We start from the raw sequence: 25,950 nt of genomic DNA on the forward strand, positions 1-25,950 counted from the left end.
CCAACCTGGCTCTATTTAAGCTAAGCACTAGCGCCCGCCAACGCATCGCCTCCACTCCCTCCTCCATCCCTTGGCGTGCCAACTTCCACACTGTCTGCTGGTGCTGCTATCCTTAGGCTGCTAGCTGCTGGTACCTTTCGCTTGGTAGATTAGACTGCTCGGTGCCACCAAACAGAACCGGCCAGCCATGGGGGGCAGCCTGAGCCTCGTGCCGGTGATCGACTACTTCGCCCGCCGCGAGTTCCTCGCCGCCGGCCTCCGCCCGAGCGCCGTCACGCTCCCGTACCCGGACGGCGGCGCCGGGGCGACGTGCACCGTCCACTACTGGGCCCCGCCGGGGGAGCCGCGCCTCCCGCCGCTCCTGCTCGTCCACGGCTTCGGGCCCCGGGCCACCTGGCAGTGGCGCTGCCAGGTGGGCCCGCTCTCGCGCCACTTCCACGTCATCGTGCCCGACCTCCTGGGCTTCGGCGGCAGCACGTACCCGTTCGAGACGGCGCCGCCGCCGTCGGAGGCCACGCAGGCCGCGGCGCTGGCCGCGCTGCTGGACGCGCTGCCCGGGATGGAGGGCAGGCGCGTGGCCGCGGCGGGCACGAGCTACGGCGGGTTCGTGACCTACTGGCTGGCGCGCGCCGCGGGGGCCGGCCGGGTGGGCCCCGTGGTGATCGCGAGCTCCGACCTGCTCAAGACGGCGGCCGACGACAGGGGGTTCCTGAAGCGCGCCGGCGAGGGGTGGAGCGGCGTGGACCAGATCCTCCTCCCCGCCGAGCCCGCCGCGATGCGGAAGCTCCTTGAGCTGGCCTCCTACCGCCCGCCGCCGCGAGCGATGACGCCGGACTTCCTGCTCCGGGACTTCATCCAGGTGCAACTGCATACCGGAATCTTTCGCTCTGACCTTTCATTTGGCCCGGAAGTCAGCTGCACATGGATCCATCCTAGATTACACTTGCTCGTCCTTTCAATCGCAATCCGCTTTATAAAACAAGAATCAACAGAACGTGGGCATCTCGTCTCATCGCACGAGATACCTAACCCACCATTAACCAAGTGTTCGATCGAGTTCTTAAACAAACAAATTAGGGGCATGAACGATGCATTCCACAGATAGTAACAGCTTGGTTGGTAACTTCGCAACAGCAGCAGTTTCTTCAGTCAGATTCAGACTGCTGCTGCTGTAGTCCGCACTTGCCAGCAACAACCTGCCAATGGCGCATTTACATTGGACAGAGACAAACCGAGCCACTCGCAGTCATGCCCAACAGGAACCGTCCTTTCTTGATACGGCTGGAGTCCTGTCCGTGCAGCCGTTCTCCTCCAGAGATTGGTCTTGATTTCACCTGTCCTTGAGGCCAGTCAGTTCAGTACTGATTACTGAATGGATTTTTACCATCATCTGTCAGAAACTCTTCACGGAGAACAGGGATCGTCTTGTTCATCTGCTCAAGGGGATTACAGTCGGCACGGATAAATTCCAAGTGACACCTATATCTCAGGTAGTGTTTGTTCATCCCATGTGCTACTGTTACCCTCGCAGATGATGCCATGCTGTGATCAATTAAGGGTTTGTTCGTTTTGTGGGGTCTAAAGTTTAGAGGGGTCACATCAAAGAGAATCTTGTCATTTAGAAGTATTAAATAAAGTCTAATTACAAAACTAATTGCAGAACCCCAGGGTTAATTCGCGAGACGAATCTAATGAGGTATATTAGTCCATGATTAGCGGATGATTACTGTAGCATCACTGTGGCAAATTATGGATTAATTAGGCTCATTAAATTTATCTCGCGAATTAGCATCCATCTGTGCAAAAAGTTTTATAATTAGACTTTATTTAATACTTCTAAATAATAAGATTCTCTTTGATGTGATGGGTCTAAAATTTAGAGGGTAGGAAACGAACACACCCTAAATGAGCTTTCGCAATGATCCAACTCTGTGCTGTGCTTGTGCAGGACGTGTTGATTATCTGGGGAGACCACGATCAGCTATTCCCGTTGGAGAAGGCGTTTGCGGTTCAGAGGTATTCCGACGATTTCCGCGCGCACGCTGTCCAATTCCTCTCTCTCTCTTTTTCCTCAGACAGATGGGGGTGGCCGTTACTGATTGGTTGCCCTGTGCGAACATTGCCGTGTTCTTCAGGTCTCTGAACGGGAGCGCTAGGCTGGAGGTCGTCAAGAAGACCGGCCACGCTCCGCAGCTGGAGGACCCGGCCAGGTTCAACAAGGTCATGCTGGACTTCTTGCTGGCTGCTCACAAGCCTGACCCCTCGGTTAATGGCGGCTCGCAGTAACATGCGTTGGTGATTGGTAGCCCTGCGTTGTTTGTAATAAGACCTGGTTAGGCGCCTCAGCTCAATCCATTCACTGGTACAGATTTGCTCTATCTGAGAACATCTCAAGAAATACAGCTGTATATTCTCGATTTCTTCAGCCATATGGCTATTTGTAACTGCAAAGTGAACCGACTTTCTTCGTGAAGATGCTGCAAGCCAGACAGTACCGAGTGACGCTGCACTTTTTTTTCTTTTCTTTTCTTTCTTTCTTTCTTTCTTTTTGCGGGCAGCATCCGGAAAGGTTGTGCTTGCTTCGACGTCATGCCGCACTGTCGATGTCGATGAGACGATGACTTCTGCGCCGCTGTGTCTGCTCTCTGCTGCAGCCACCAGCCAGCATCTACCCGCCGCTTTTCTCCGCTTCCACTTCCACGTGCCCCCGGTTAAGGAAGCCGTGACGCGACGCGACCGTCTCCGATCGAGCCACCACCATGGGCTTCAGCATCCTCCCGCTGATGGACTTCATCGCGCGCCGCGCGTTCCTCGGCGCCGGCCTCCAGCCCCACACCATCGCTCTCCCGTACGACGATGGCAGCGATGGCGGGCAGGGGCGGCGCACCATCCACTACTGGGCGCCCCCGGGGGAGCCGCGCCTCCCGCCGCTGCTGCTCGTCCACGGCTTCGGGCCCATGGCCACCTGGCAGTGGCGCCGGCAGGTTGGCCCGCTGTCCCGCCGCTTCCACGTCATCGTCCCGGACCTCCTCGGCTTCGGCGGCTCCTCCTGCGGCTCCCCGGCGTCGCCCTCCGAGTCGGCGCAGGCCGCCGCGCTCGCCGCGCTCCTCGACGCGCTCCCGGGCCTCGCGGCGGGCGCGCGCGTAGCCGTGGCCGGCACCAGCTACGGCGGGTTCGTGGCCTACGCCCTGGCGCGCGCGGCGGGACCCGGCAGGGTCGGCCCCGTGGTGATATCCAACTCCGACCTGCTCAAGACGGCCGAGGACGACAGGGCGCTCCTCGAGCGCGCCGGCGGCGGGATCGCGCGCACGGCCGACCTGCTCATGCCGCTGGATGCGCGCGGCGCGCGGCGGCTCATGGAGCTCTCCTTCTACCGGAGGCAGGCCGTCACCTTGCTGCCGGACTTCGTGCTCCGGCAGGCCGTGCAGGTAACGGAACGGATTCTGCGCGAGCGTGATCGATCCCGCCGCACTGCATCTCTGATTCATGATTGAAGTTGACAGCAATTCAACAATTTTGCAGCAACTTTTTAGGGATAAAAGGGAGGAGAAGATTGAGCTGATGAAGGCTATCGCTGTTGGCACAGACGAGTTCAAACTGACACCCTTGTCTCAGGTATATCTTGCACTTCTCTTTGTTGGTTGCGTTCTGAATACGAGAGCAGATACGCCATGCATGCTTTGCTTGAGCAATATGAGCAGAGAATTCGTGTCAGCTACACTTCATTTTGCTTGTGAGCAAGTGTGTTTGAGCTCTAGTTCTGCAATTATCTGATGTCCTTGTTGGTGGCAGGACGTCTTGCTCGTATGGGGAGACCATGATCAGATATTTCCCTTGGATAAGGCGTTTGACGTCAAGAGGTACTACCTCCCTACCACACGTCTTTCTTTCTTTCTTCTTCTTCTTCTTCTTCTTCTTCTGGGAAAGCTATACACGAATCTCATAGCCATGCTGAATTCCTGATGCAATTGGAGAGATCGACCTGAATGGCCGATCCTTCACTCGTGGGCATTTCAAGCCCTTGCCTTGCCTACGTTGTGGATGAAAGCTCCATGCCTCCATTCTCTGACGAACAATTGAACCATGGCTGTCACAGCTACTTATCGTATGATACTAAATTAATAACGCGCTGCTAAATTATGGCCAAACCCAACTGCAAACTGCCATGACAATCTTTGTATTCATCCATTCATTTATTTTTGCATTGCATGTGTGGCAGGTGCTTAAGCGAGAATGTCAGACTGGAAATCTTTGAGAAAACAGGCCATGTGCCTCAGATGGAGGACCCGGCCCGGTTCAACAAGCTTGTCTTGGATTTCCTACTCGCACCACAAAAGCCTCCTTCATTCGATTCAACAGCAAGATACGTAGAGGTTCAACCGGCCAAATTGGTTCAGTTGACTGCTGAGTCGAATCAGTAGCGTGTAGCAAGTTGAGAAAGTTCAGGGCTGCACGCATATGAAACGCTTCAAGTTATTGTTCAGTCCTCTGAAGTGTAAACTTCTTGTTCTATTTTCAAATCCGTTTGAACTGCTGTGCTATTGCTTACAACCAATCCAAACAAGTGAGATCCAGTATGAATATTTTTAGTTTTAACTTTTAAAATTCAATAATTCAAGCATTTAAGTCAAGAACTCGAACGTTTGATTTCAACATTTTCATGTAAAATGTTGAGTTTGCCTTTTCAAAATGTTCGATTAGATTTCTATGAATCTTGAATGTAGTAATTATATACAATTCTATTTCAACAATTTTCCAAAATGCTGAAGAAAAATCTTAAAAAATTGCTGAAGTAGTTTTGAAACCATCGAATCTAATATTCTAAAATATTGAATGCTAAATGTCATAAATACAACAAATTGACCTCAAGGGTTATAAGAAAAAATAAAAAAAATCGAAAGGGAGGCTAAGCTAACCCTTCGTGTCCGACTTAGCTCCTCGACGTTGTTGGCGCGCTCTGGTTGCTTGCTGGCTTGGGCTTAGAAACTAGTGGGCCGTTGCTGGGCTGACGGCTTCGTTTCTTCCGGTAGACAGATAGGAGAGCCCCCTCTTCAGTCTTCACTGTCTGCTCTTTCCCCTCTGTCCCGCACTTCCACACGCCGCTTCCTCTCTCTCCCTCTCTCTCTCTCTCTCTCTCTCTCTCTCTCGCGGTCCGGCCTTCTTTTCCTCCCGGCGACGACAGAGCGAGTGGCGCCGCGCCGCCCTTGGCCAGTTCTTCGTTGGGCGCTTCGCCGGCGACGAGCAGCCGACAGGGGTATGCCCACCCATTCCCTTCCCTTCCTGCTGTGCGAAATCGAACACCCAAACCACTAATGTATGCTATTTGCATTCGGATCTGACCGTGTATTTTACCTAGGCTCCGCCCCTAGGCTCAGGCATGAGAGTGCGCATCTAGAATAATGTCTGTGCTTACCTGCGTGATTGAAAGCATGGGCTCATCCTGTAGCAGACCTCATTCCTTAAACGAGGCTGAAGCTACTGAAAATGCAAAGGTAAATTAGTAGGTTTCGATTTTGAGTTGGTTAGCACTTACTAGCAGCTGCATTTGATGCCTTCTGATACTCATGGTATGTGTGTACAGTCTGCTGACATCGACCGGCGGATTTTGCAAGAGACAAAGGCAGAGCAACACATCCACAAGCTCTTACTTCTTGGTAACGCCTACTTACTTGAACTGAAGAGGTGTTTTGTCATGTGAAGTATCTATTGTTGTGTAGACATTTGTCTTGATAGTTTGCTGGGTCAGCCAAAAGAAATATCTCTATATTTTCTCCCTAGTCAATTCTATTTGTCTATCTTTTAGTCTTGAAAATGCTGTCTTTGCATGCTGGTCATCAATAAATTAGTTTGCCTGTCTATCTTTCTTTGCAAGGTGCTGGAGAATCGGGAAAGTCTACAATATTTAAACAGGTAAGGCTCATGCCATTCCTTTGTGGATCATAATTCCTATGCCATCAGCAGGTTACATATATTTCTGATTGCTCGTTTGCAGATAAAGCTCCTTTTCCAAACTGGTTTCGATGAGACAGAACTTAGGAGCTATACTTCAGTCATCCACGCAAATGTGTATCAGACAATTAAAGTATGCTATACTAGAAAGGGTGTGTCATTTTTTTTTTCTTACAGCATAGTGGGGATTATGCAGAACAATTTTGATTTTAGATTCGTATGCTGCTCCTATGGGGGTGTGTTTACACATATTTTGCCTCAGTAGTGAGTTATATGTGCACAGATTCTATATGACGGAGCTAAAGAGCTAGCCCAAGTGGAACCAGATTCCTCAAAATATCTTCTATCCCCAGATAATCAGGTTTGTGCCCTTGTTTTCTTCAGTAATTACAGTTAAATTTGTGAATATAGAAACTTGGTTATTCTGAAACGTAGTGATTCTAATGAGGTACCGCTGATATGATTGCAATATTTGAACCAGCTTGTAACTGTGCTGATCTCAAATGCTTTATTATGCTTTTTGTTTCACTTGCTAACGAAATGATATCCATTGAACATTAAACCCAACCAAATGGAAAATGGGGAAAACGATGTGTAGCCATTCATTTTATGTGTTTCTCCTCAGATTTTCTAGAAAATCATTTATTTCTTTTGATAAATGGAAACCTTGCTGATATATTCGATTGGTTGGGAGAAGAAGGCTAAGCTTGATATGCTTGACTAATTGTTGTTTGAAATGTTGAGTATTCAAAATTCAACTATAACATTTGTTTTTGGTTCGTAGTTCTGAGGCTAAACAGTTATCAAATGACACCTTTGTAGGCATTGTGATGCCTTGCTAGCTCATAGAAGCTTCTCATCGTCCACCTTATTGAACCAGTAACACCTTTTGTTTATTTGTACTGTAACTTTGTCCTAATTTCAGGAGATTGGAGAGAAACTATCAGAAATTGGTGCAAGACTGGATTACCCATTGCTGAACAAAGAACTTGTCCAGGATGTAAGAAAACTATGGCAAGATCCAGCCATTCAGGTGAAAAAAGTTGCTACTTTATTTAAAGAAATTGTATAGACAGTTGAACAGATAACTTGATTATGGAGAAATGTATTTGTAGGAAACTTATTCACGTGGAAGTATTCTGCAAGTCCCTGACTGTGCACAGTACTTCATGAACAATTTGGATCGATTAGCTGAAGTAGATTATTTACCAACAAAGGTATTGCAATTATGCCCAATCTAAATTTTTTAAAGAGATAGCCTTATTTACAGGTTTTCTGATATTACCGTACTATTTTGTGTTGACTGTGTTTTAGGTTGCTGAAGTGCATTAGAAGCTGGGTCAAATGTGAGATATATAGATCTCCCTTTTTTTTCAAAACCTTAGGAGGCTATTAGTATAAGTATTCAGTATTATATGTTGTATATAACAAGCTTGAATAGAATCCCGATGCACAGTTGTAGTGAAGTGAGGGAAAATTCTACTAGCAGATGTCCCCAACCTTTTGTGTTTCCATGTGTTGCTCAACCAGAACCCTTTTCAATTTTCTTTGCTGAAAAGACTTTTGGTTCCTTTCACAACTTCAAAAACATAAGCATGGCTACATTATCTGGATCACGTTTCAGTTTTTGCAATGATTTCCCCTCCTAAGCAAAGAAATTTGTTAAATTGCATTTATTTGTTTGAAACATTATAGGGGTGCATTGAGAAGTAGCCTTTAGATACCATGGAATCATCTAGTTCCGGTTAAGTCATTCTCAAGGTGTATAGAAACTAAAACTTATCTTTTGTTTTAGTGTCCTTTTTTGTGAATGTTCCATCGTATTATTTTTTGTTACTAAACATGATTATTCGACAATAGGTCGTACATGATTATTCGACAATAGGTCTTAAGGGTTTGCATTTTATCTCTGAAGTACTTATGTGCAGTACTTGACATGGACTAATTTTGCAGGAGGATGTGCTTCATGCAAGAGTACGGACAAATGGTGTGGTAGAAATTCAGTTTAGGTAATCTGCTGACATGATATTTGCATATTTCTGTTGCTATACTCTGTCTGAGTGACAAACTAAATTGTTATTATTGAGTAACAGACAACTTAAATCTTCTAATAAGTAAGTTTTTATTTTTCCTGCAGCCCTCTAGGAGAGAGCAAAAGAGGTGGAGAGGTCTATAGGTTATACGATGTTGGCGGCCAAAGAAATGAGAGAAGGAAGTGGATTCATCTTTTTGAAGGTGTTAATGCTGTAATCTTTTGTGCTGCCATTAGTGAGTAAGTACAATTTTCATTGTTCACACTTCATTGACTTGAATTTATCCTAAACTGCCGAATTCTTCTGAGAAAACTTTAGATTTAGTCAAGATGCACAGCACCACGAAAGTTTCTGTTTATAAGTTGCCGTGTACAATCTGATCAATGTTTCTTGATGGCCAGAACATTTTGTTATTCATGTGTTTGTTATGTTTAGTTGGGGTGTTTCTGATATTAATTCCATTTTCCATTGAATACAAATTTGAAATATTCTGAACAAAAGTTGAGCACTGGCTGTTAATTTTAGGTATGATCAGGTGTTATTTGAGGATGAGACTAAGAACAGAATGATGGAGACCAAAGAACTCTTTGACTGGGTCCTAAAGCAAAGATGTTTCGAGGTTTGTGTAAAATTCATCAGAGTATTTTGTTCTCATTCTAATTTCTGGTCATTTTGAGCCCTACCTTGATGCAATTCTGACTTCCAGAAAACCTCATTCATGTTGTTTCTCAACAAATTCGACATATTTGAGAGGAAAATACAAAAGGTATAGGTCATCTTTTGACACCTACCAAGTGCTGAGTAATGCTAAGTGCTCGTGTACCAACATTTGTCTGACTCGTCCTTATGTAGGTTCCTTTGAGTGTGTGCGAGTGGTTTAAAGACTACCAGCCTACTGCGCCTGGCAAACAGGAGGTTGAACATGCCTACGAGTGAGTGTGCCCCTGTCTCCCCATCGCTCTATCAATGCCAGATTTACATGCCAAAAAACAACTTTCCACTTTGCTATCCTATACATGCATGTGCAAAACTGCTGCTTATGGTCTAGAGGGTCGTTTTACAGGTTTGTGAAAAAGAAGTTTGAGGAGCTCTACTTCCAGAGCAGCAAGCCAGATCGTGTAGACCGAGTTTTCAAGATTTACAGAACAACTGCCCTGGATCAGAAACTTGTAAAGAAGACATTTAAGTTGATTGACGAGAGCATGAGGCGCTCCAGAGAAGGAACTTGATCGAGTCTGTGTTGTTGTAAGTCACAAGAAAAGTAATTAGGATGGTGAGAGGAACAGGTGGTTTACGGTCTCACAGCTGTCTTTGTCTTTTTCTTTTTGTATGGGGAACATTCATTGATCTTTTTGTTCTTCCACAAGCCAGTAAAGATATCTGTTGTGCACTGTGGCCTGTGGAAAGTTTGGATCCTCCCCATCGTGTCAGAGTCAAGTTCATTAGTTGCAGAATGCGATAATCAGAAGTAGCTGAAAATTTGAACCAGGAGTTACGGCAAGCTAATAAGTAGCGTATAGCGGCATAGTAGCGGATTAAGTGGAGTGCGGATAGAGGGTGCTAAGTCCGAATAGTGGGATTCAAAAAATAGTCAAAATTTGGAGCATATACGAATATTAACATCAAATTTACTTACAAAATCTAAAAGTTTTTAGTTAGCCATTACATTTCATGGTACAAGAATGAGAAAGAAGCATTAATAAATAGATGTGAGAAGATGAATGGATACATATTAAAATTTAATTCTCATACCATGAAGAACACCATTGTCATCCCATCATTCTTTATCATCGCCTAAAACATTATTTTTAACATTCTTATTGCCATTTGATCGATCTTCATTGTCACTTGAACCATCAATGTAGCAAATAGTGTATCTTGTTGGGTCCGCAATCTCGTATAGCGGTAGAGTCCGCTACCGCTATTGCAGGCGCTACCGACGCTATTACCTTGAGTTACGGCTCGAACTTGTGTTTGTTTGCGTTCACATAATCAGAATTTAGTTTGCGCTCGCATAGTTGAAATTTAAGAAAATTGGGCGCCTGAAAGACGAAACTGTAATACTAACAGTCAAGCAGGTTCCTCTACGTACATGCAGAAAGCACAGACCTCAAAAAGGACGCATTACAACAAAAGAACATTTGAAGAGCGTACTCGTGATCGACCAAAATAGTTCTGCATGCCGCATTGCTAGAGGTTTGCATTCGATGGTTACAGAGCAGGCATGCAGAACTGCGTTTGATGCTTGGGGGTGCAGGTTCTGCGAGCGTCCGATCCGAGCCATGTTCTCCAGCCGGTAACAAAGGCACTGACGAACACAAAGCCTAGTGATCACCATCTCCTCCCTGTGACTTTCGGGACTGCATTCTCTGCATCCATTTCCTCTGGTTGGCCGTCAGGTCAAGGGGCGCCGAGCAGGTGGATGTCGAGGCGCGGCTCTGGCGGTGGTGCTGTGGAGCTGGTGCGGGGTCGGGGAGCTCCGCCGGAAGCGCGGCGGCGGTGCTGGTGAAGGCGTTGAGGACCAGGAAGGCGAGGATGGGCGACAGGTCCAGCGTTCCCCCGAGCGGCGGGATGATGCCCCGGAAGATGTTCAGGTACGGGTCACAGATCGTGCTGCATTTGCATTAGCATCATGGTCATGTGTGCACACGTCAGGAAAACTGCATATTCCGAGACTTTTGGCGCGTTGGAGCATCCAAATCCGGCTAGTTGTTCGTCATGCTCAACCTCTTCTTTTATCTGAAGAAACGTGCAAGGCAGAAGAAAGCTTTTCTGCTCTTGCAGTATTGGTTTTCATTGGTCTCCTTAACTTACTGGAGAAAGCGAAACTGTGTGCAATTGCTGAGCAGAAATTACTGCACACTGACCATATTTTTTTGAAAAACTAGAACTGACCATATTTTGAAACTTTTGATGGGAAATCGCACATCGTAGTATCAAATATGCTAGCTAGTAGGAAATGTGGGTTCCTGCCAAACCATATCGTTTTCTAGCGATCTTGGGGCCGAGTTATTTTCAAATTTCGCACCACACATCGATAACAAGTGCATTATGCACGATACGATGCAGCCATACGAGTAGTTGCAGTGGTGCTTACCTGAGAGGCGCGACGATGGCGGGTGGCGTGTTGGGGAACCAGGTGAGCACGAGCCTGACGACGAGCACCGTGTTGTAGAGGCTGAGGAAGTTGTTTATGCCATTGGACACCACCATGCCGGCCACTGAGTCCCCCAGCACCGCCGCAAAGCAGTGCTCCCCGGACAGCAGCGTGTCCCGCCGCGCCGCCACCAGCCGCCTCCTGCTCTGCTCATTCCATCAAACCACAACGGCGTGTCGGTGTTAGCTTTCGTGTACCATGTTTTTGCGATCGAGCACAACTAGACGGTGCGTTCTTGCCCTACCTGGGAGAAGGAAGAGAGGTGGGAGTGGACAGCGAAGAGCGGCTTCAGGAGCGGGTGCGCGGCGGCCGCGGACACGAACTCCTCGAGGCGGCGGGCGAGAGGGGCGAGGACGTCGGTGGCGGGGAGCGCGCGCGGCCGGTGGACGCCGGGGAAAGGGATGTGGCGTACGGCGAGGAGGAGTGGCGGCGTCGAGGCGTGGTGTTGAGGCGGGTCGGCGTTGGGGGAGGCCATTGGTGCGGCGGCGCTCAAGCGGGACGAGGCGGATGGCGGACGAGAGGCTACAGAGTTCAGATAACGTTTCGAGACAGAATCAGATGGTATGGTACCATTTTTTAGATTGGTCCTTGGAGTATTGGGAAATTAGCAGAAGCTAATAAAAATCAAGCACTTGTTGATTTCTAATATGATTTGGATCAAATTAAAACTGCATCCCGTACTTCCTAGAGCAATTCCCAGCTTCCGGGCCAAGCCCAAGCAGCCCGACGAGAGCAACTTAGCCCAAGTCTAGCTAAATATAGTTTACTCGGTAAAATTGGAAAGCTATCGGTAAAATCGGCTTCCAAAAATATCGCCTTCTTCCTCGCTTCTTTGGAAGTTGCTAGTCATCGTCCCCCCAATCTGCTAGCCAAGTCTGCCGAGGCGTTTCGCCTCGCCATCTCCCTCGTCCTGCTCGCACTTGCCGATTTGCTGCGTGATTTGCCGCTCCCACGTGCTCTCCCACCCTCGCGCTCCCACGCCCCTGCCCTCTACCGCCCTCGCGAATTCTTCTTCTCCCGCGCGCAGCCACCAGCTCTCCCTACCCCAATCCCGCGTGCAGCCGCCGTCATTCTCTGCCATAATCCCGCTCCCTGCCGCCGTCACGCCCTTGCTCTGTTCGCCCTCTACCCCTCCTGCGCCATGCCGCCGTCGCCTCGCCATATTTAGGCCGCCGCGTCCCAGTTTGACGGCTGTTGGGGATGGCAGCCTGTGGGATGGATCCGGCGGGATCCTTGCATGAAGCACAACAAGAAGGCCGGCGCACAGAAGGCTAGGGAACGGCGACTCATCCTCGAAGGGCTCATCGGCGTCTTGCCGGCAGCGTGGGAAGGGAAAAGGCAATTCCTTGTGGCTCACCTACGGGCTCGTGGATGGTCAGGGCGGCGCAGGGCAGCAGGCTCGGCTCATCGGTGTCGCTCGTCCGAATCCTTCCCGCGCGGCGTTGTTATCGTTGATGTCGAGGCAGTAGCGAGGTAGTCGCTCACTGCACTTGCGGTACTGCTCAAGGTCAGCGGCTTGGCGCTGATCTCCAGTTCGTGGCAGCGTCTGCCTCCTCCAGATTGACCTCCTCGAACTCACCGTCCTTCACATCATCGTCGATGCAGCCTCCGTCCAGCGGTATCCTCGACCCGGCAGCCGTGGCGTCGTGGTGCAGCTCGTGGTTTAGCTTGTGGTCGGCGGCGCGCCATCTTCTTTTCCGGTTCTCTCCTCGGCCTTCATCGTCAAGATGACTTCCGGCGGTGATGGCGTCGGAAGGAACAATCGCCAGGAAAACAATCCGACGTGGATCCGTTTTAAATATGGAAAGTCTGTTGGTTTCCCCACCATTTAGTAAGTTTTTTATTTTTTAGAGTCCTCCTAAAACTGTAAATTTGGTTAGGATTATACGTAGGCTCTTGGAGTTGCTTTGACACAATGCAAGCAACATAATCAGGAGCTGATTGATAGTCTTAGTGTTGCTAACGAGCCTTTCTAGTTTCTTTTTCATGGGATGATTGTATCACAAAACTCTTTATCCACCTTACAGTTAACTGTTGTCGTTTCTTCAACTGTGGTTATTTTGCCATAATTCCATCTAGTTCAAATGGTGGAACATCTAGCATTTTAGTATGATCATATCTCTGAAAAATATTTTGGTAGAGTTACAGAAGCCAAACGAAACGTGAAATCCATTAGATATTTAGATATGAACATACGACCACTTCCTCCTTGGCTCTGTGCGACTGTGCCTCAATTCAATGCATGCAAGCGATAGGGACCATGCCAATCGGCAGCGGACAGTACGCAGCCAAGATCCCCTGACGCTCACGTTAACTGCATTACCGCAGTGTAGTCGTGTTTCACGAACCCTTTGGATCCGACCTCTCCCAATCCCAAGCAGCGAACACCCGCCACGTTTATCACGGCAAACTGCTTGCCCCAACAACTGGCTCAGATGCAGCCGTCCAGAAGACATCCGACCCGTCCAGCTCAAACGGATTGGATCAGAGTCGTTGGAATGGACCGCACCCCCTCTCCTCTCCTCATCTCGCGGCGACGCGTCGCCATCGTCCCCACCTCCCTCTCCGTCGAGTTAAAATCCCGGCGCGCAGCAACCACCAGTCCACCACCACCCCTCCCCCTCCCTCTTCATCTCGCATCACCACAGCTGGCGCGTCCCACCCATGGCAGCCTCCTCCCTTCCCCCACACGGCGCCAGACCCTAAGCTAAAGCAGCGGCCTCACTTTCTCCTCTCTCCGCCTGTCCTCGGAGTCGGGGATCGACGATCCTCTCCATGGCCACCTCTGCATCCTACCCCCTCCTACGCGTCCGGCCTCCGGCTTCGGGCGGTAGTGCTTTTCCCCTCAAGCGTCTCCGCCCGATTCACTGCCGCCGCGGGGCACCAACCTCCCACTCCCAGCGCCGCCTCCACCTTCTCCACCTCCACACGCGCGGCGTGCCTGCTGCGGCCCCTCCCCGCGCCACGGCCGACCCGTCGTCCGCCTCGAGCGCGGTCGACGCGGCGGGATCCCAAGCGGCGGATGAGGGAGCCGGCGCCGGCTCCGCCGTGCTGCTCGACGTGAGCGGCATGATGTGCGGCGGCTGCGCGGCGCGGGTGCGGGCCATCCTGGCCGCGGACGCGCGGGTGGAGACGGCGGCCGTCAACCTCCTCGCCGAGTCCGCGGCGGTGCGGCTGCGGGCGCCGGCGCCGCCCGGCGCGGGGGAGGAGCTCGCGGCGAGGCTCACGGAGTGCGGGTTCCCGACCACGGCGCGCCGAGGGGGCGCGGCGGCAGCGGGGGCCGGGGAGAGCGCGCGCAAGTGGAGGGAGATGGCGGCCAGGAAGGAGGAGCTCCTGGCGCGGAGCCGGGGGCGCGTGGCGTTCGCGTGGACGCTCGTCGCGCTCTGCTGCGGCTCGCACGCGTCCCACATCCTCCACTCGCTTGGCATCCATGTCGGCCACGGTGAGTTAGAAACTATGAGAGATAAGAGCATGATCTAATTTTGCGGCTTGGCAAAGTGAAGCCTATTTTTGTCGCGAAGGGCCCTCTGATCGGTTTGTGCATGGTGCAGGAACGTTTTTGGATTTGTTGCATAATACTTATGTGAAATGTGGCATTGCTACCACGGCTTTGTTTGGGCCTGGAAGAGGTATTATTCGCTCCAACATTTCCTCATAGTGTGCGTTGGTGTACCGTGCACATGTTGTTTTGTTTAGTTGTGTGATAACGACTGCTATTTTTGCTATTTTTTTATATACAATCAATTTCTCAGAATTAAGAACCTTACGAATCTTAACAGCGCCGATCTCTGAGAATTAAGAATCAAAACTGAAGTTCAGCACCTTGCTTCTCCAGTTATTCCATTCTCGCTTCCTCACATCATTTCAATGTGCCTCCAGACATACTGTTTGATGGTTTTAGAGCATTCAAGCAAGGTTCCCCCAACATGAACTCTCTAGTAGGATTCGGCTCTGCAGCTGCATTTGCTATCAGTGCAGTAAGTGGGTCTACAGTGCTCAACTTTTCTGTCCAGCCATATAGGTATGTACTAATGTAGCGTTCCATTTCTTAAGGTGTCCTTGCTGAACCCTGAGTTGGAGTGGAATTCAACCTTTTTTGATGAACCGGTGAGTCCATTTTTTTTTTGTTAACTGAACTTCAGTTTTTATCACGGCTCTTGTTTTGTTATGATTATTGCTGCAGTATTGTTTTACTCTTGGATCCTGCAATATTTTTTAGAAAACCAGTGTCAATTCACTGAACTTAGAAAGTTAATTTGCTTTTCACACATCATGAAACCAATTTGCTAGTTGATTGAACAACAGTCTGAGTTGCAAGTTCTGTTCTGGATGGCAAAATTTTGTTAAAGAAAGTTTTCTTGTAGCATGCAGGTCATGCTTCTTGGATTTGTACTTCTTGGACGATCTCTTGAAGAAAGTGCAAGGCTTAAGGCATCCAGCGATATGAACGAGCTCATTGTAAGTACTGATTTATACCTAACTAATGTTCCAGCGAGAAGCAGTTTTTCCATCTTTAATTCCATTTTCCACAAACCCTATAGAAAAACGATTGTTTTGTAAAATGACATATAGCAAAGGAATGCACCATATATATCCTTCGTGCAACATAATTGATTTATTGAAAACTAATGACGTCTGATGTTCTATGGCAGTCACTGTTATCACCTCAATCGAGGTTAATTGTTACTTCCTCAAGTGATGACCCTTCTTCGGACCCTATTTTGAATTCTGATGCAATCACAATTGAGGTTCCTGTTGATGATGTCCGTGTTGGAGACTCAATATTGGTCCTACCAGGAGAAACTATACCTGTAGATGTATGGAGCCATTCCATAGTTTCATTTTTTTATTCGCTAGTATTATCTGACCAATCCATTGAACTATCTGACACCCGTTTTGCAGGGTGATGTCATCGGAGGATCAAGTTTTGTTGATGAATCAATGCTTACTGGAGAGTCCTTGCCTGTAGCCAAGGAGACAGGGCTTCCTGTATTTGCAGGAACTGTGAACTGGGTATGCATACAACTTCTTTCCTGAAAGTTTGGTCAGTTTTCTTGGTCAGTTTTCCTTCAAAGTTGCATTTTCCTCATCCGTATTTATTTAATCAATTCAAAGTTGCTTATCACTGGAGTTTTGGTAAGCTCTTTACTCATTTTACCATGTCTTGATTGATGTAGAAAGGATACTTTAACTAGAAATACTTCAGAAAATTCACTACAATGCTCTCACCTCAACTTGGATATTGCCCTACCTTCAACCTTCACAAGTTCTGATGCCTTCCAGGCTTCTTAGCTGGATAAACTAACAACCCATTATATGAGCTGTTTTGAAGGATGGCCCGCTGAAGATCAGAGCAACTTGTACTGGACCATCATCAACAATTTCTAAGATAGTCCGCATGGTCAGGAAACACACCCTTTGCTGTTGACAGTAAAACGAAGCAGGGAAAGGTGTTTGACTATGCGTGCTTTATCCTTGAACAGGTTGAGGATGCCCAAGCACGTGAAGCTCCTGTTCAAAGGCTCGCAGATTCCATTGCAGGACCATTTGTGTATACTGTTATGACGTTGGCTGCTGCAACCTTTTCCTTCTGGTGTGCTCTTACTTTTATTTTCTTCTATTCAATGATACACGAAAATCTTGTTGTGACTAGCAAATATTGCTTTTCTAACCCTCTCCCTCCCTAAGGTATTACATTGGCACACACTTATTTCCGGAGGTCCTTCTGAATGATATTGCTGGCCCAGATGGGGATTCATTACTTTTGAGTATAAAGCTTGCTGTGGATGTACTAGTAAGTGCTCCTGCTATGGTTTTTGTTCAGTAGAAGAAAAAAGTTCAGTGTTTCAGTCCAGGGCTTGGAAATTTATCACATTGAATAATTTCATAATTGATCAACTAACGAATTTACGAGTACCCTTAACATGATGTGGTCATTGCACAAGCACAACCTTAAATCTCATTGGAAAGCTGTTGCGAGCTCTCTTTCTCAAAACCACGTTTGATGTGTTGTTTGGGCTAATTTTATGAACTTTTACACCCTGCAGGTTGTTTCCTGCCCTTGTGCGCTTGGATTAGCTACACCTACAGCTATCTTAATAGGAACTTCCCTGGGTAACTTCCTACACAATCTATTTCCATCCATTTGATCTGATCTTTGATGAGCTACAATTTTAGACTCTACGCTGAGCAAACTTGGGCCACTGCCCTAAATTTCAGTCGCTCATTATACTGCCGTACAGCAACTTTTCCTGATTTTATAGTTTTGTTTAGTCCTAACTCCTAACTTCCTATTACTTCCTTTTTTAACTAGGTGCTAAAAGAGGATTACTTATTAGAGGAGGTGATGTTTTAGAGCGTTTGGCTGGAATTGATGCTCTTGTGCTTGATAAGGTACACATGTCTTCCTTTATCGTTTCCATTTTTCATGGTAAAATATTATTTCTTAAAGTTATGATTTCTTATTATAAACTATGTCTGTATTCTGATTCTAGACAGGGACGCTTACAGAAGGAAAACCAGTAGTTACTTCTATTGCTTCTCTGGCATATGAGGAGGCAGAGGTTCTTTGTCTCGCTGCTGCAGTGGAGAAAACAGCATTGCACCCAATTGCAAATGCTATAATGAACAAGGCTGAACTGCTCAAGCTGGATATTCCAATCACAAGTGGTCAGCTTACAGAGCCTGGATTTGGCTGTTTGGCGGAAGTAGATGGGTGTTTAGTTGCAGTAGGTACTTTGGATTGGGTACACAATCGTTTTGAAACTAAAGCATCACCAACTGAACTGAGAGACCTTAGAAACCGTCTGGAGTTTATGTTGTCCAGTGAAGCATCATCATCAAATCAATCGAAGTCAATAGCTTATGTTGGTCGTGAAGGAGAAGGAATTATAGGTGCTATTGCTATATCAGATATTTTGCGAGAAGATGCAAGGGTAACTGTGGACAGGTATTTTCTGGAGTAAACTACATGCATTTTAACTGTATTTTCTCAGTACAGATGTATTTCTCTTGTCTAATTGGGTTATCCTCAGCGGTGCCATCAAATGCTATGCTGCTATATCCTTAGATATTGCTAATGTTATTTTTAAAGTATCATGCAAGCTTTACAACTATTACTGCCTTATCTGTATAGTTCAATCAGTGCAGCATGTTTAAACCTGTCTTCTCTTGTTAATCATCAGATTGCAGCAAGAAAGCATTTCAACATTTCTACTATCAGGGGATAGGGAAGAAGCAGTGACAAGCATTGGGAGGACTGTTGGAATCAGGAATGAAAACATAAAGTCTTCCCTAACTCCGCAGGACAAAGCAAGCATTATATCAACTTTGCAAGGGCAGGGACACAGAGTTGCAATGGTAATTTATTTGTCACAATAAAATTGTTCTGTCTAGTACTCTCTCTTGCTTTGGATTATGCTAAAATAAGTGTTAGTGTTGAGCATAGTCCAAAAATGGAAGCTTGACAAACTCAGCATTTGAGATAATACGAAGTAGTTTGAAGTTGCTCACTGACGATATTGAGATAGTACAAAGTATTAGCCTGTTTTACTGACATTGATTCCTAACTGTATTGACTGTACTTGCTGTTTTCCAGGTTGGTGATGGAATAAATGATGCGCCATCTTTGGCAGCTGCAGATGTTGGAATAGCTATGCGAACTCACTCAAAAGAGAATGCCGCCTCTGATGCAGCTTCAGTTGTTCTATTAGGCAACAGACTTTCTCAGGTAAGGTTCTGCCCTCATGATTCTTTTATCAGAGGAACTCAAGTGGTATTGATGGTGATCAAGAACATTCTCTTGCTCAGGTTGTAGATGCATTATCCCTGTCGAAAGCAACTATGGCAAAAGTTCACCAAAATTTGGCTTGGGCAGTGGCATATAACATAGTAGCCATTCCCATTGCCGCTGGAGTGTTACTGCCTCAATTTGATTTCGCCATGACACCATCTCTCTCAGGTAAATGTTGATCCAGGACTACTGTACTTTTCCTAATATTAGTTCGTTGAGCTTTGTTAATGACACTATCTTGGGCTCTTGGCGGTGTATGGTGCAGGGGGGTTGATGGCCCTGAGCTCCATCTTTGTCGTCAGCAATTCTTTGCTTCTGCAGCTGCATGGGTCGTTTCAGAACACAGAGAAACGACAGGGTGATTTGAGCTCAAGATTAAATTTGAATCGTTCGGTTCAGTCTTCCCAGCAGTAGGATAGTGCTTCATCATGGTACTGGATGATAGAGGGTGCTGATACCGGTTTTCTAGCTCCAGCTCAAGACATACGGGGCTGAAACCAGTCGAGCTAAAACTAGCACGCGATTCTTGTCAGTTGTAGCATGTTGGTGTACAGTTCATATAAGTAGAGTAGTAAACATACTAATCACCTGGAAGGGCAATAAGGTTACCTTTGCCAGAGCCCTCAAATATATCATTGTAGATTTGTAATGGTGTTGTTTGTAAGGGCCTGTTTGTAAACAAAGTGGATTATTGATTACTGGCTGAGATCGTTGGGGCGTGCGTATGAATGCATGATTCATGGTCTAGCAGTGTGCAACGAGCTAAGCTTTATTTCACAGTCACACACATTGAAGAAAGTTCAGTGAACAGAACTACTCTCATACTAGTACACACTGTAATAGCCCCAATGCAAGGAACAAATAGCAACTCGAGATGACTCTGGCCACACTATAATGGCCATCATATCTCTGAACCATAACACAGGAGATTATTACTGATTCTTCTACTTTCTTGTGTCCAAACTGCCTTGTTCTTCTAGCACTCCTCGAATCCATCGTTGTTGGCCCAGTGCACCTTCTTGCCGCTGCTGCTCCGCATCACCTTCTCGTCGACGGCCTTCACCCCGGCCTCCGCGGCGGCCGCCGACTCCGCCTGCACCCGCGCCATCTTCCTCCCCCTCTTCCTCGCCACGGCCGCCTTCTCCGTCTCGGCGGCCTGGTACTCCCGCGCCCACCGCCGGCGTACCACGCACGCGGCCGCCAGCGCCACGGCCTGCGCCAGGAACATGCCCAGCAGCAGCACCTCCTCCAGGAACGCCAGCACGAGCTGCTCCCGGCGGTCCCTGGCGGACCCCAGGAGCGCGAGGCTGCGGTCGCGGCGGAGGAAGAAGGCGGCGGAGGCCAGCGCGTGGCCGGACATCGCGGCGAGCGCGAGCGCGGCGTGGCCGGCGAGGCAGAGGTGGGTGAGCTGCGCGCAGAGCGCGGCGAGCGCCGAGAGCAGCGTGGCGGCGTGCACGGAGACGAGCGCCCAGCCGAAGGGCGTCGGGCGCGGGCGGAGGAGGAAGACCGGGCCGACCGCGGCGGTGGCGAGGGCGAGGAGGGAGAGGTTGAGGAGCCAGACTAGGAGGTTGGGGAGGGAGCAGCTGCTCCGCAGGCTCGAGCTGCCGGTGGCCGACGCCATTGCCTTCTGAGTTCTGACTCGCGCGGTGCGGTGCTTGTTCTCCTTGCGACAGTGATCGAGCGGGCGAGGTGTTGCTGGGTTGAGCAGAGCAGGGTGGCGCGTGGCGCGTGGTGAGGTTTAAATACAGAGCGGGAGGCGGTGACCGTTGAGCGGGGTGAAGCCAAGGACTGGAGCAACGGCTAAGTTGGCGCCGGGAGTGGAGCCGATGATTTATACTGTCTCTTCTCTGCAGTTCCCCGTGCTTCCTTTGGCTTCTCTTTGGTTTCCGCCGTTCAAAATTTTAAAGCAGCCACGGAGCAAACAACTCAAAAAAGAAAGTTCGCTAATCTAGGCTTGTAGATGACGTCTGCAGCTTTGCCTGGCCACCTGTTTCCCTTTTTTTTATACGGAGTAGATGGTCTGCTGCCTCCAGAAGTGCAGATCCTCTGAGGCACCTCCAACTCTCTTTAGTTTAAATATTTAAACTACGCCGATTCTGCTCGCCTCCGGGGATGCACGGCGGCGGCAGCCAGATCCAGCGAAACACAAATGTCTGTACTGTAGCTGTAGCTCGCTGTCTCACTGATGACACATTATCTGAGTCTGACATCTAAATGCTCGTTTTTTTTCCCAACTTCAGAGTTCCAAATACTTCAGCTTACACGGAAAACAAGGATCCTTTAGCAGACTTCGGCATTTTTGGTTTGGAGTTCATGCTCCAGACGAAAATTTCAAACAGTAATTACGAAACTAAAAGTTGTGTTCACTAAGACGTTTGCCAAGAGACAGGCTCCGGCAATGTTATTCGCGGCATGGCTCCGGCGGACCAGTTGGTGACAAGCCGCCGCAACCATTCGGCATTGCCGTAGAGCTGCGACGGTATTGCATCCATCAAGAACGAGCAGCATAAATTTTTGCAACCCACACACTTCACACCAAAAGACGTGAAGATCAGACGACAGAAAATTTATAGCCTTATCTTTACAGCTAACTCAATGTTTACATGATGGGCAAACATATGTGCAATGCAAACAAAAAGACATGCAATTCTCGGATAGTTCAGCTAAGCTCGAGTCCCACGCGACCAAGAACATAACTTGGGAGGGTTAAGACATTATATATTCACAAATCCATGGCAGCCGGTTAGGTAGTAGTCTAGACTAGGAAAATTTCCAGGAGAATAAGCAGTTGTGCTCCTCATGTTTGCAGGCACAGCAAGTAAAAAGGACCTGCCAGTGTCAGAGATTTTATCAGCAAAGGGACCTGCAATAATTAGAACAAACGAATTAGCTCCTAACGCCTAACTCCAATATTTGTTGCATATGATACTTAGTTTTTTTTTGTAAATCAGCCAAATTGGATAGGAATGTAAATCAGCCAAACTGGATAGGAATGTAAATCAGCCAAACTGGATAGGAATATGTATTCCATCCATGAAGAGATTAAAAACACAAGGAAAAAGTCCATTTTACTCCCTTCAACAGTTCACTTTGTCTGCTTAACCCCCTAAGGAAAATTTAGGCTTAATTTACTCCCCCAACAATTCCAGTTAGTACAATCTACCCCCTAATGCTAATTTTCTTTTTTTTTCCTCCGCATACAAATTGAATTTTAAGTTCAAATTTTATGAGTGGGTAGAGAACATGATGCCCTATGTTAAAAAAATACATTAAGAAATTTTCATGGTTATTTTCATAACCACTAAGGAATTAGCTATGGATAGGAGCGCTTGGAGATTAGCAATTAACGTACCTGAACCGTGACCTTTGTTACTTTTTGTTTAACCCCTAACTCTTCCTTTAGCTTGTGCCCTTTTTGTGTTTCTTATTCTTGCTTTCTGTGGGTTTCATCTCTAGCCTACCCCAACTTGCTTGGGACAAAAGGCTAAGTTGTTGTTGTTGTTGTTGTTGTTGTATTTTCATAAGTTGGAAACATTTAACACGAAATTTATCACAAAAATACAATTCTGCATAAAAAATATTCATGAAAAAATCATAATGTATTTTTCTAGCATAGAGCATCATATTATAAATTACATTGCAAAATTTGAAGTTCAAATTCCACTTGTATGCGGAGAAATAAAAGAGAGAAATCTCAGTAGGGGGTAAATTGGACCAATTCGAATAGTTTGGGGAAGTAAATTGAGCCTAAATTTTGTTCAGGGGGTTAAGTGGACAGAGTGAATTGTTGAGGGGAGTACAATGGACTTTTCCCAAAACACAATGACTCAGGGTTATCCACAGTACAAGCACTGCATGTGCAGCCATTACCAAAATTTGAACAATCACAGCAACAACCACACTATTCAAGACAGTTGCAAGGTATTTACTTACTTAATACAAACTGTTCCTAGATTGAAGAGGTGTTAGCATTTTCTGCCAGTTGAAGCAAACACAATTTAGTCCACATGTCACATTACCTTGTAAAGTTCAGTTTTCATGTCCGGAATCAAATCTATCCGTACTTGATGCAACAAAACAATACGAGGTACAATTTTATTCAGTGTATCGGTCCCAATAGTATGTTGTAATTTATGTAAAGAAGAAATCACTAAGATAAAAAGAAAAAGCCACCCTCTTCAATATACCAAAGGAAGTCTTACACGTACCTCAAGAGTCATAAATCCTCATCATGTATCTAATGTCCTGCCGACACATCGGGCACAATGGTTCAGCCTCACGTTCCATTCTTAATGCACAATTGCAACAGCAGACGAGATGCCCACAAGGAATAAAAGCTGCTTTCCTTCTCCTCCTTAAGCACACAACACATAGCTGCCCGTCCCCTACTTCTTCGTCACTGGAGTCACCTTCTTGAATAGCGTCTTCAGCCTCCTCAAATAACTGTTGTGCTTGCCTAGCCTCTCTCCGCAGTTTGATTCTCTTCCAGCCCCTGCAACGTTACAAACTTCAAATTATCAGACACATAGGACTGCAAAAACCAAAATCACTCAAAAGGATTCTCTAGAATTAAATAGAGAAAATGACATAATTTGATAGATGGACACAAGAATTTTCGAAGTATCTCAGTACATTGGTTCACACAATTCACGACAGATACCTGTAAATGGCACGGCCCACTAGGCAAACAGACAAGGTTCCCAAAACAATACTACCCCAAAAGAGTATCCTAGCACGCGAAGCCAGCTCAGCTTGCATCTCATCCTTGGTCAGCTCAGATCTGAGTAAAGGCAAAGCGTTAAAAAGCTTGGAACTGCACCATGGGAATGCCATATTGTGCATGTCCGTCTTAAATATCCACATGGTGCTTGGCATCATCAAGAAAGAAAGAATACGAAAACATATGGTCACATAACATCTTACAAGAAAAAGGGGAGATCTGGGCACGAGCTGATCTCAACACTTCCTTCATCCTTTGCTCGACATAGTCCTATTGCTGTAAGCTCCTTTCCGATAGGTAGTATTTTTTCTTCATCCAATAATGCAATCTATAGAACAAACAATGAGACAGCTTATGAGATATATTCCAGGCCTGAGTATTGCATAACCAATATCTGTTGTCATTGTAGCATCGAGAGAACTTACGGGATAGCCATTGCCAATTATAGTTTGAAACAATGTGTAAGGAGTCGTCTCAATTGGGATAAGTTTATGAAACACAGTTGTAAGAGGTAATGGTTGATCCGCCTTCTCTACATTGATATGAACTATCCCAATAGGGTTTCCAATCTCAGAACTAGCAAGAACAAACGGAACCTTGCGAAAATAGAAGCATTGTCAAAATTGAGGTAAAAGTATCCCTACTAATAACAGTACATGAGTGTAGATGGAATACCGTTCTAAAAGATGTTACAATCTGCTCCTTCCATGATCTGAAAAGAAGAGCATGCAGATCAAAGGTCCATCCAAAGATTCCTCTCCATTCCGTGAACAAGCACTACATAAGTACAAGATCACATAATACCAATTAGACACCAAATAGAAGAATAATAAGAGGCAAATCTGTGTGTTTAAAATAACAAAGGAAAAAAAACTAAGTATTCTTCTCAATGTTTTTTTTTAACAAACAAACTTTAAACCTCAGATACTTCAACACATATAAAGATTTGGTGTTCTTAAAGCTTTCTTAATGATTCTTAAATCACAGAAACTAGGACATACATGCCAATTTGGGAACTATAAAATTAGCAAATACTAGGCAAAGTACCCATTCCCGCAGATGGTAATTGTAAAACTCATAAGTCCCAACTACTTAGCTTCTAACTCCTGGAAACTACAGCTAATAGTAACCAAAGCTAATAGCGTCGCGAACAGAGGGTCTCTGTATTTAGGATTTGTTCAGCAATTCGAGACCTCTACCTAATTCACGCAGCAGAATTTACAGTAAATAGAGTATCCCGACTGCTCCAATGGCCAAAATGCCCCATACACCGGCTTATTATCCACGAAGCCATCAATAAGCACCCAATCCTTGAAGGCTTCCTAAGACTCAAACGAAATTAGTGCATAAGCATACTTACTGCCTGAGGCTAGCATAAACTCTGATCGATGGATGCAACGGCGCGACTCACCATCTGGGTGTGCTTGGTGATGACGCCGTGCTCCCCGGAGAACGGGGGGCGGAGGATCATGCCCCCCGGTTTGGGGCGCACGTAGCCCCGCACCGCCGCGAGCCGCGGCTCGCCGCCGCTGCCAGGGAGGAGGGAGCGGAGGTCGGCGATGGAGGACGCCGCCGCGGAGGCGACGAGGCGCACCTGCCCCGAGACGGCGAGGTACTTGACCCACGACGCGACTGCGACGGCCGCCGTGCCGAGGCCGAGCACCGCCCCGTCCAGCGAGGCGGCGAGGCGCACCAGCGCCTCGGCCGTCTCGCGGTCACGCGCCGACATGGCTGGGTTGTGTTGGGTCGGGTCGCCTTCCGCCGGCGACACGCCTTCTCGTCTCGTTCACGTGGGGCGGGTCTGGTTGGGTCGGTCCGGTTCCGGGTCCGAGTCCGAGCTGGAGATAACTCTCGTGCTGCTCAGCCGTGTATAGTAAAAAAAAACACGCATAATAGAGTAATATCGCTTGGAGCAAGTCGTTCTTCTTCAGGAGTACGATATTCGTTTCCAATTTGTGATTTTTCAGAAAAATAAAGGTATAAGTAGACCGTTGTATAGGGCTAATTAATTTCAGCCACCTGGTCGCCTGATTGTTGTGTGGTATTCTACCACTATATTAGAAGCCCATTTAGCGCAGCTCCATCTACCACAATACTATAGCAACACTGTAGCACGGAGCTTCCCCCCCAACCCCCTCACCTCCGGCAGAGGAGCCTCCGCCCTGGAACTCTGGCTCCGGCTTCTCTAACGGCACAGTGGTGCTGTCAGGAGGAGCCGAAGCCACCGAGAGCCCGGCCAAACGCACCCTAGAACTCCGCACATCTCCAGGCTCCAGCAAAGTAGCAAACATCACATCTC

The 25,950-nt window shown here is 47.4% G+C and overlaps 7 protein-coding genes across 9 annotated transcripts; 4 read left to right on the plus strand and 3 right to left on the minus strand.

The window, feature by feature from the left end:
- Window positions 1–70: 70 nt before the first annotated feature.
- Window positions 71–2,460, plus strand: LOC112875252 (2-hydroxymuconate semialdehyde hydrolase-like). The gene is made up of 4 exons (XM_025939029.1): window positions 71–859; window positions 1,398–1,490; window positions 1,949–2,016; window positions 2,136–2,460. The coding sequence occupies exons 1-4, from the start codon at window positions 188–190 to the stop codon at window positions 2,284–2,286; spliced, it is 984 nt and encodes a 327-aa protein (XP_025794814.1). The 5' UTR covers window positions 71–187; the 3' UTR covers window positions 2,287–2,460.
- Window positions 2,461–2,689: 229 nt separating this feature from the next.
- Window positions 2,690–4,532, plus strand: LOC112875251 (2-hydroxymuconate semialdehyde hydrolase-like). Its single transcript, XM_025939028.1, has 4 exons — window positions 2,690–3,428; window positions 3,523–3,615; window positions 3,793–3,860; window positions 4,220–4,532. Exons 1-4 carry the CDS (start codon window positions 2,760–2,762, stop codon window positions 4,419–4,421), a joined length of 1,032 nt encoding a protein of 343 aa, XP_025794813.1. The 5' UTR covers window positions 2,690–2,759; the 3' UTR covers window positions 4,422–4,532.
- A 525-nt stretch (window positions 4,533–5,057) lies between these two features.
- On the plus strand, window positions 5,058–9,375 carry LOC112875249 (guanine nucleotide-binding protein alpha-1 subunit). The gene is given in 15 exon segments (XM_025939024.1): window positions 5,058–5,254; window positions 5,357–5,492; window positions 5,582–5,654; window positions 5,873–5,910; window positions 5,993–6,082; window positions 6,233–6,310; window positions 6,875–6,982; window positions 7,065–7,166; window positions 7,903–7,958; window positions 8,087–8,221; window positions 8,508–8,601; window positions 8,689–8,748; window positions 8,835–8,914; window positions 9,046–9,190; window positions 9,193–9,375. Coding segments are annotated over 14 exon segments (1,191 nt in total). The 5' UTR covers window positions 5,058–5,254; window positions 5,357–5,399; the 3' UTR covers window positions 9,232–9,375.
- A 631-nt stretch (window positions 9,376–10,006) lies between these two features.
- LOC112875253 (ylmG homolog protein 2, chloroplastic) lies at window positions 10,007–11,672 on the minus strand. Its single transcript, XM_025939030.1, has 3 exons — window positions 11,384–11,672; window positions 11,080–11,285; window positions 10,007–10,595 (listed from the first exon to the last, which is right to left on the minus strand). The coding sequence occupies exons 1-3, from the start codon at window positions 11,612–11,614 to the stop codon at window positions 10,307–10,309; spliced, it is 726 nt and encodes a 241-aa protein (XP_025794815.1). The 5' UTR covers window positions 11,615–11,672; the 3' UTR covers window positions 10,007–10,306.
- Window positions 11,673–13,736: 2,064 nt separating this feature from the next.
- On the plus strand, window positions 13,737–19,660 carry LOC112875248 (copper-transporting ATPase PAA2, chloroplastic). Its single transcript, XM_025939023.1, has 17 exons — window positions 13,737–14,581; window positions 14,691–14,768; window positions 15,019–15,116; window positions 15,193–15,246; window positions 15,511–15,597; window positions 15,792–15,956; window positions 16,042–16,152; window positions 16,472–16,540; window positions 16,623–16,732; window positions 16,828–16,933; window positions 17,187–17,253; window positions 17,453–17,532; window positions 17,634–18,088; window positions 18,324–18,498; window positions 18,737–18,868; window positions 18,949–19,099; window positions 19,197–19,660. The coding sequence occupies exons 1-17, from the start codon at window positions 13,915–13,917 to the stop codon at window positions 19,343–19,345; spliced, it is 2,754 nt and encodes a 917-aa protein (XP_025794808.1). The 5' UTR covers window positions 13,737–13,914; the 3' UTR covers window positions 19,346–19,660.
- Window positions 19,661–19,676: 16 nt separating this feature from the next.
- On the minus strand, window positions 19,677–20,617 carry LOC112875254. The gene has a single exon (XM_025939031.1). The coding sequence runs from the start codon at window positions 20,550–20,552 to the stop codon at window positions 19,908–19,910; it is 645 nt and encodes a 214-aa protein (XP_025794816.1). The 5' UTR covers window positions 20,553–20,617; the 3' UTR covers window positions 19,677–19,907.
- Window positions 20,618–21,476: 859 nt separating this feature from the next.
- LOC112875250 (E3 ubiquitin-protein ligase SPL2) lies at window positions 21,477–25,465 on the minus strand. 3 transcript variants are annotated; one of them, XM_025939026.1, is made up of 7 exons: window positions 25,063–25,465; window positions 24,327–24,428; window positions 24,077–24,247; window positions 23,855–23,979; window positions 23,592–23,711; window positions 23,140–23,423; window positions 21,477–21,760 (listed from the first exon to the last, which is right to left on the minus strand). In XM_025939026.1, the coding sequence occupies exons 1-6, from the start codon at window positions 25,378–25,380 to the stop codon at window positions 23,141–23,143; spliced, it is 1,119 nt and encodes a 372-aa protein (XP_025794811.1). In that variant the 5' UTR covers window positions 25,381–25,465; the 3' UTR covers window positions 21,477–21,760; window position 23,140. The 3 variants fall into 3 exon arrangements, with proteins under 3 accessions (XP_025794811.1, XP_025794810.1, XP_025794812.1); XM_025939025.1 differs by having other exon boundaries at window positions 21,477–21,794; window positions 25,063–25,464; XM_025939027.1 differs by lacking the exon at window positions 21,477–21,760 and adding an exon at window positions 21,899–22,906.
- Between the last annotated feature and the right edge of the window lie 485 nt (window positions 25,466–25,950).

The sequence above is a fragment of the Panicum hallii genome, chromosome 9, assembly GCF_002211085.1.
Source record: "Panicum hallii strain FIL2 chromosome 9, PHallii_v3.1, whole genome shotgun sequence".
Lineage (NCBI taxonomy): Eukaryota > Viridiplantae > Streptophyta > Magnoliopsida > Poales > Poaceae > Panicum > Panicum hallii.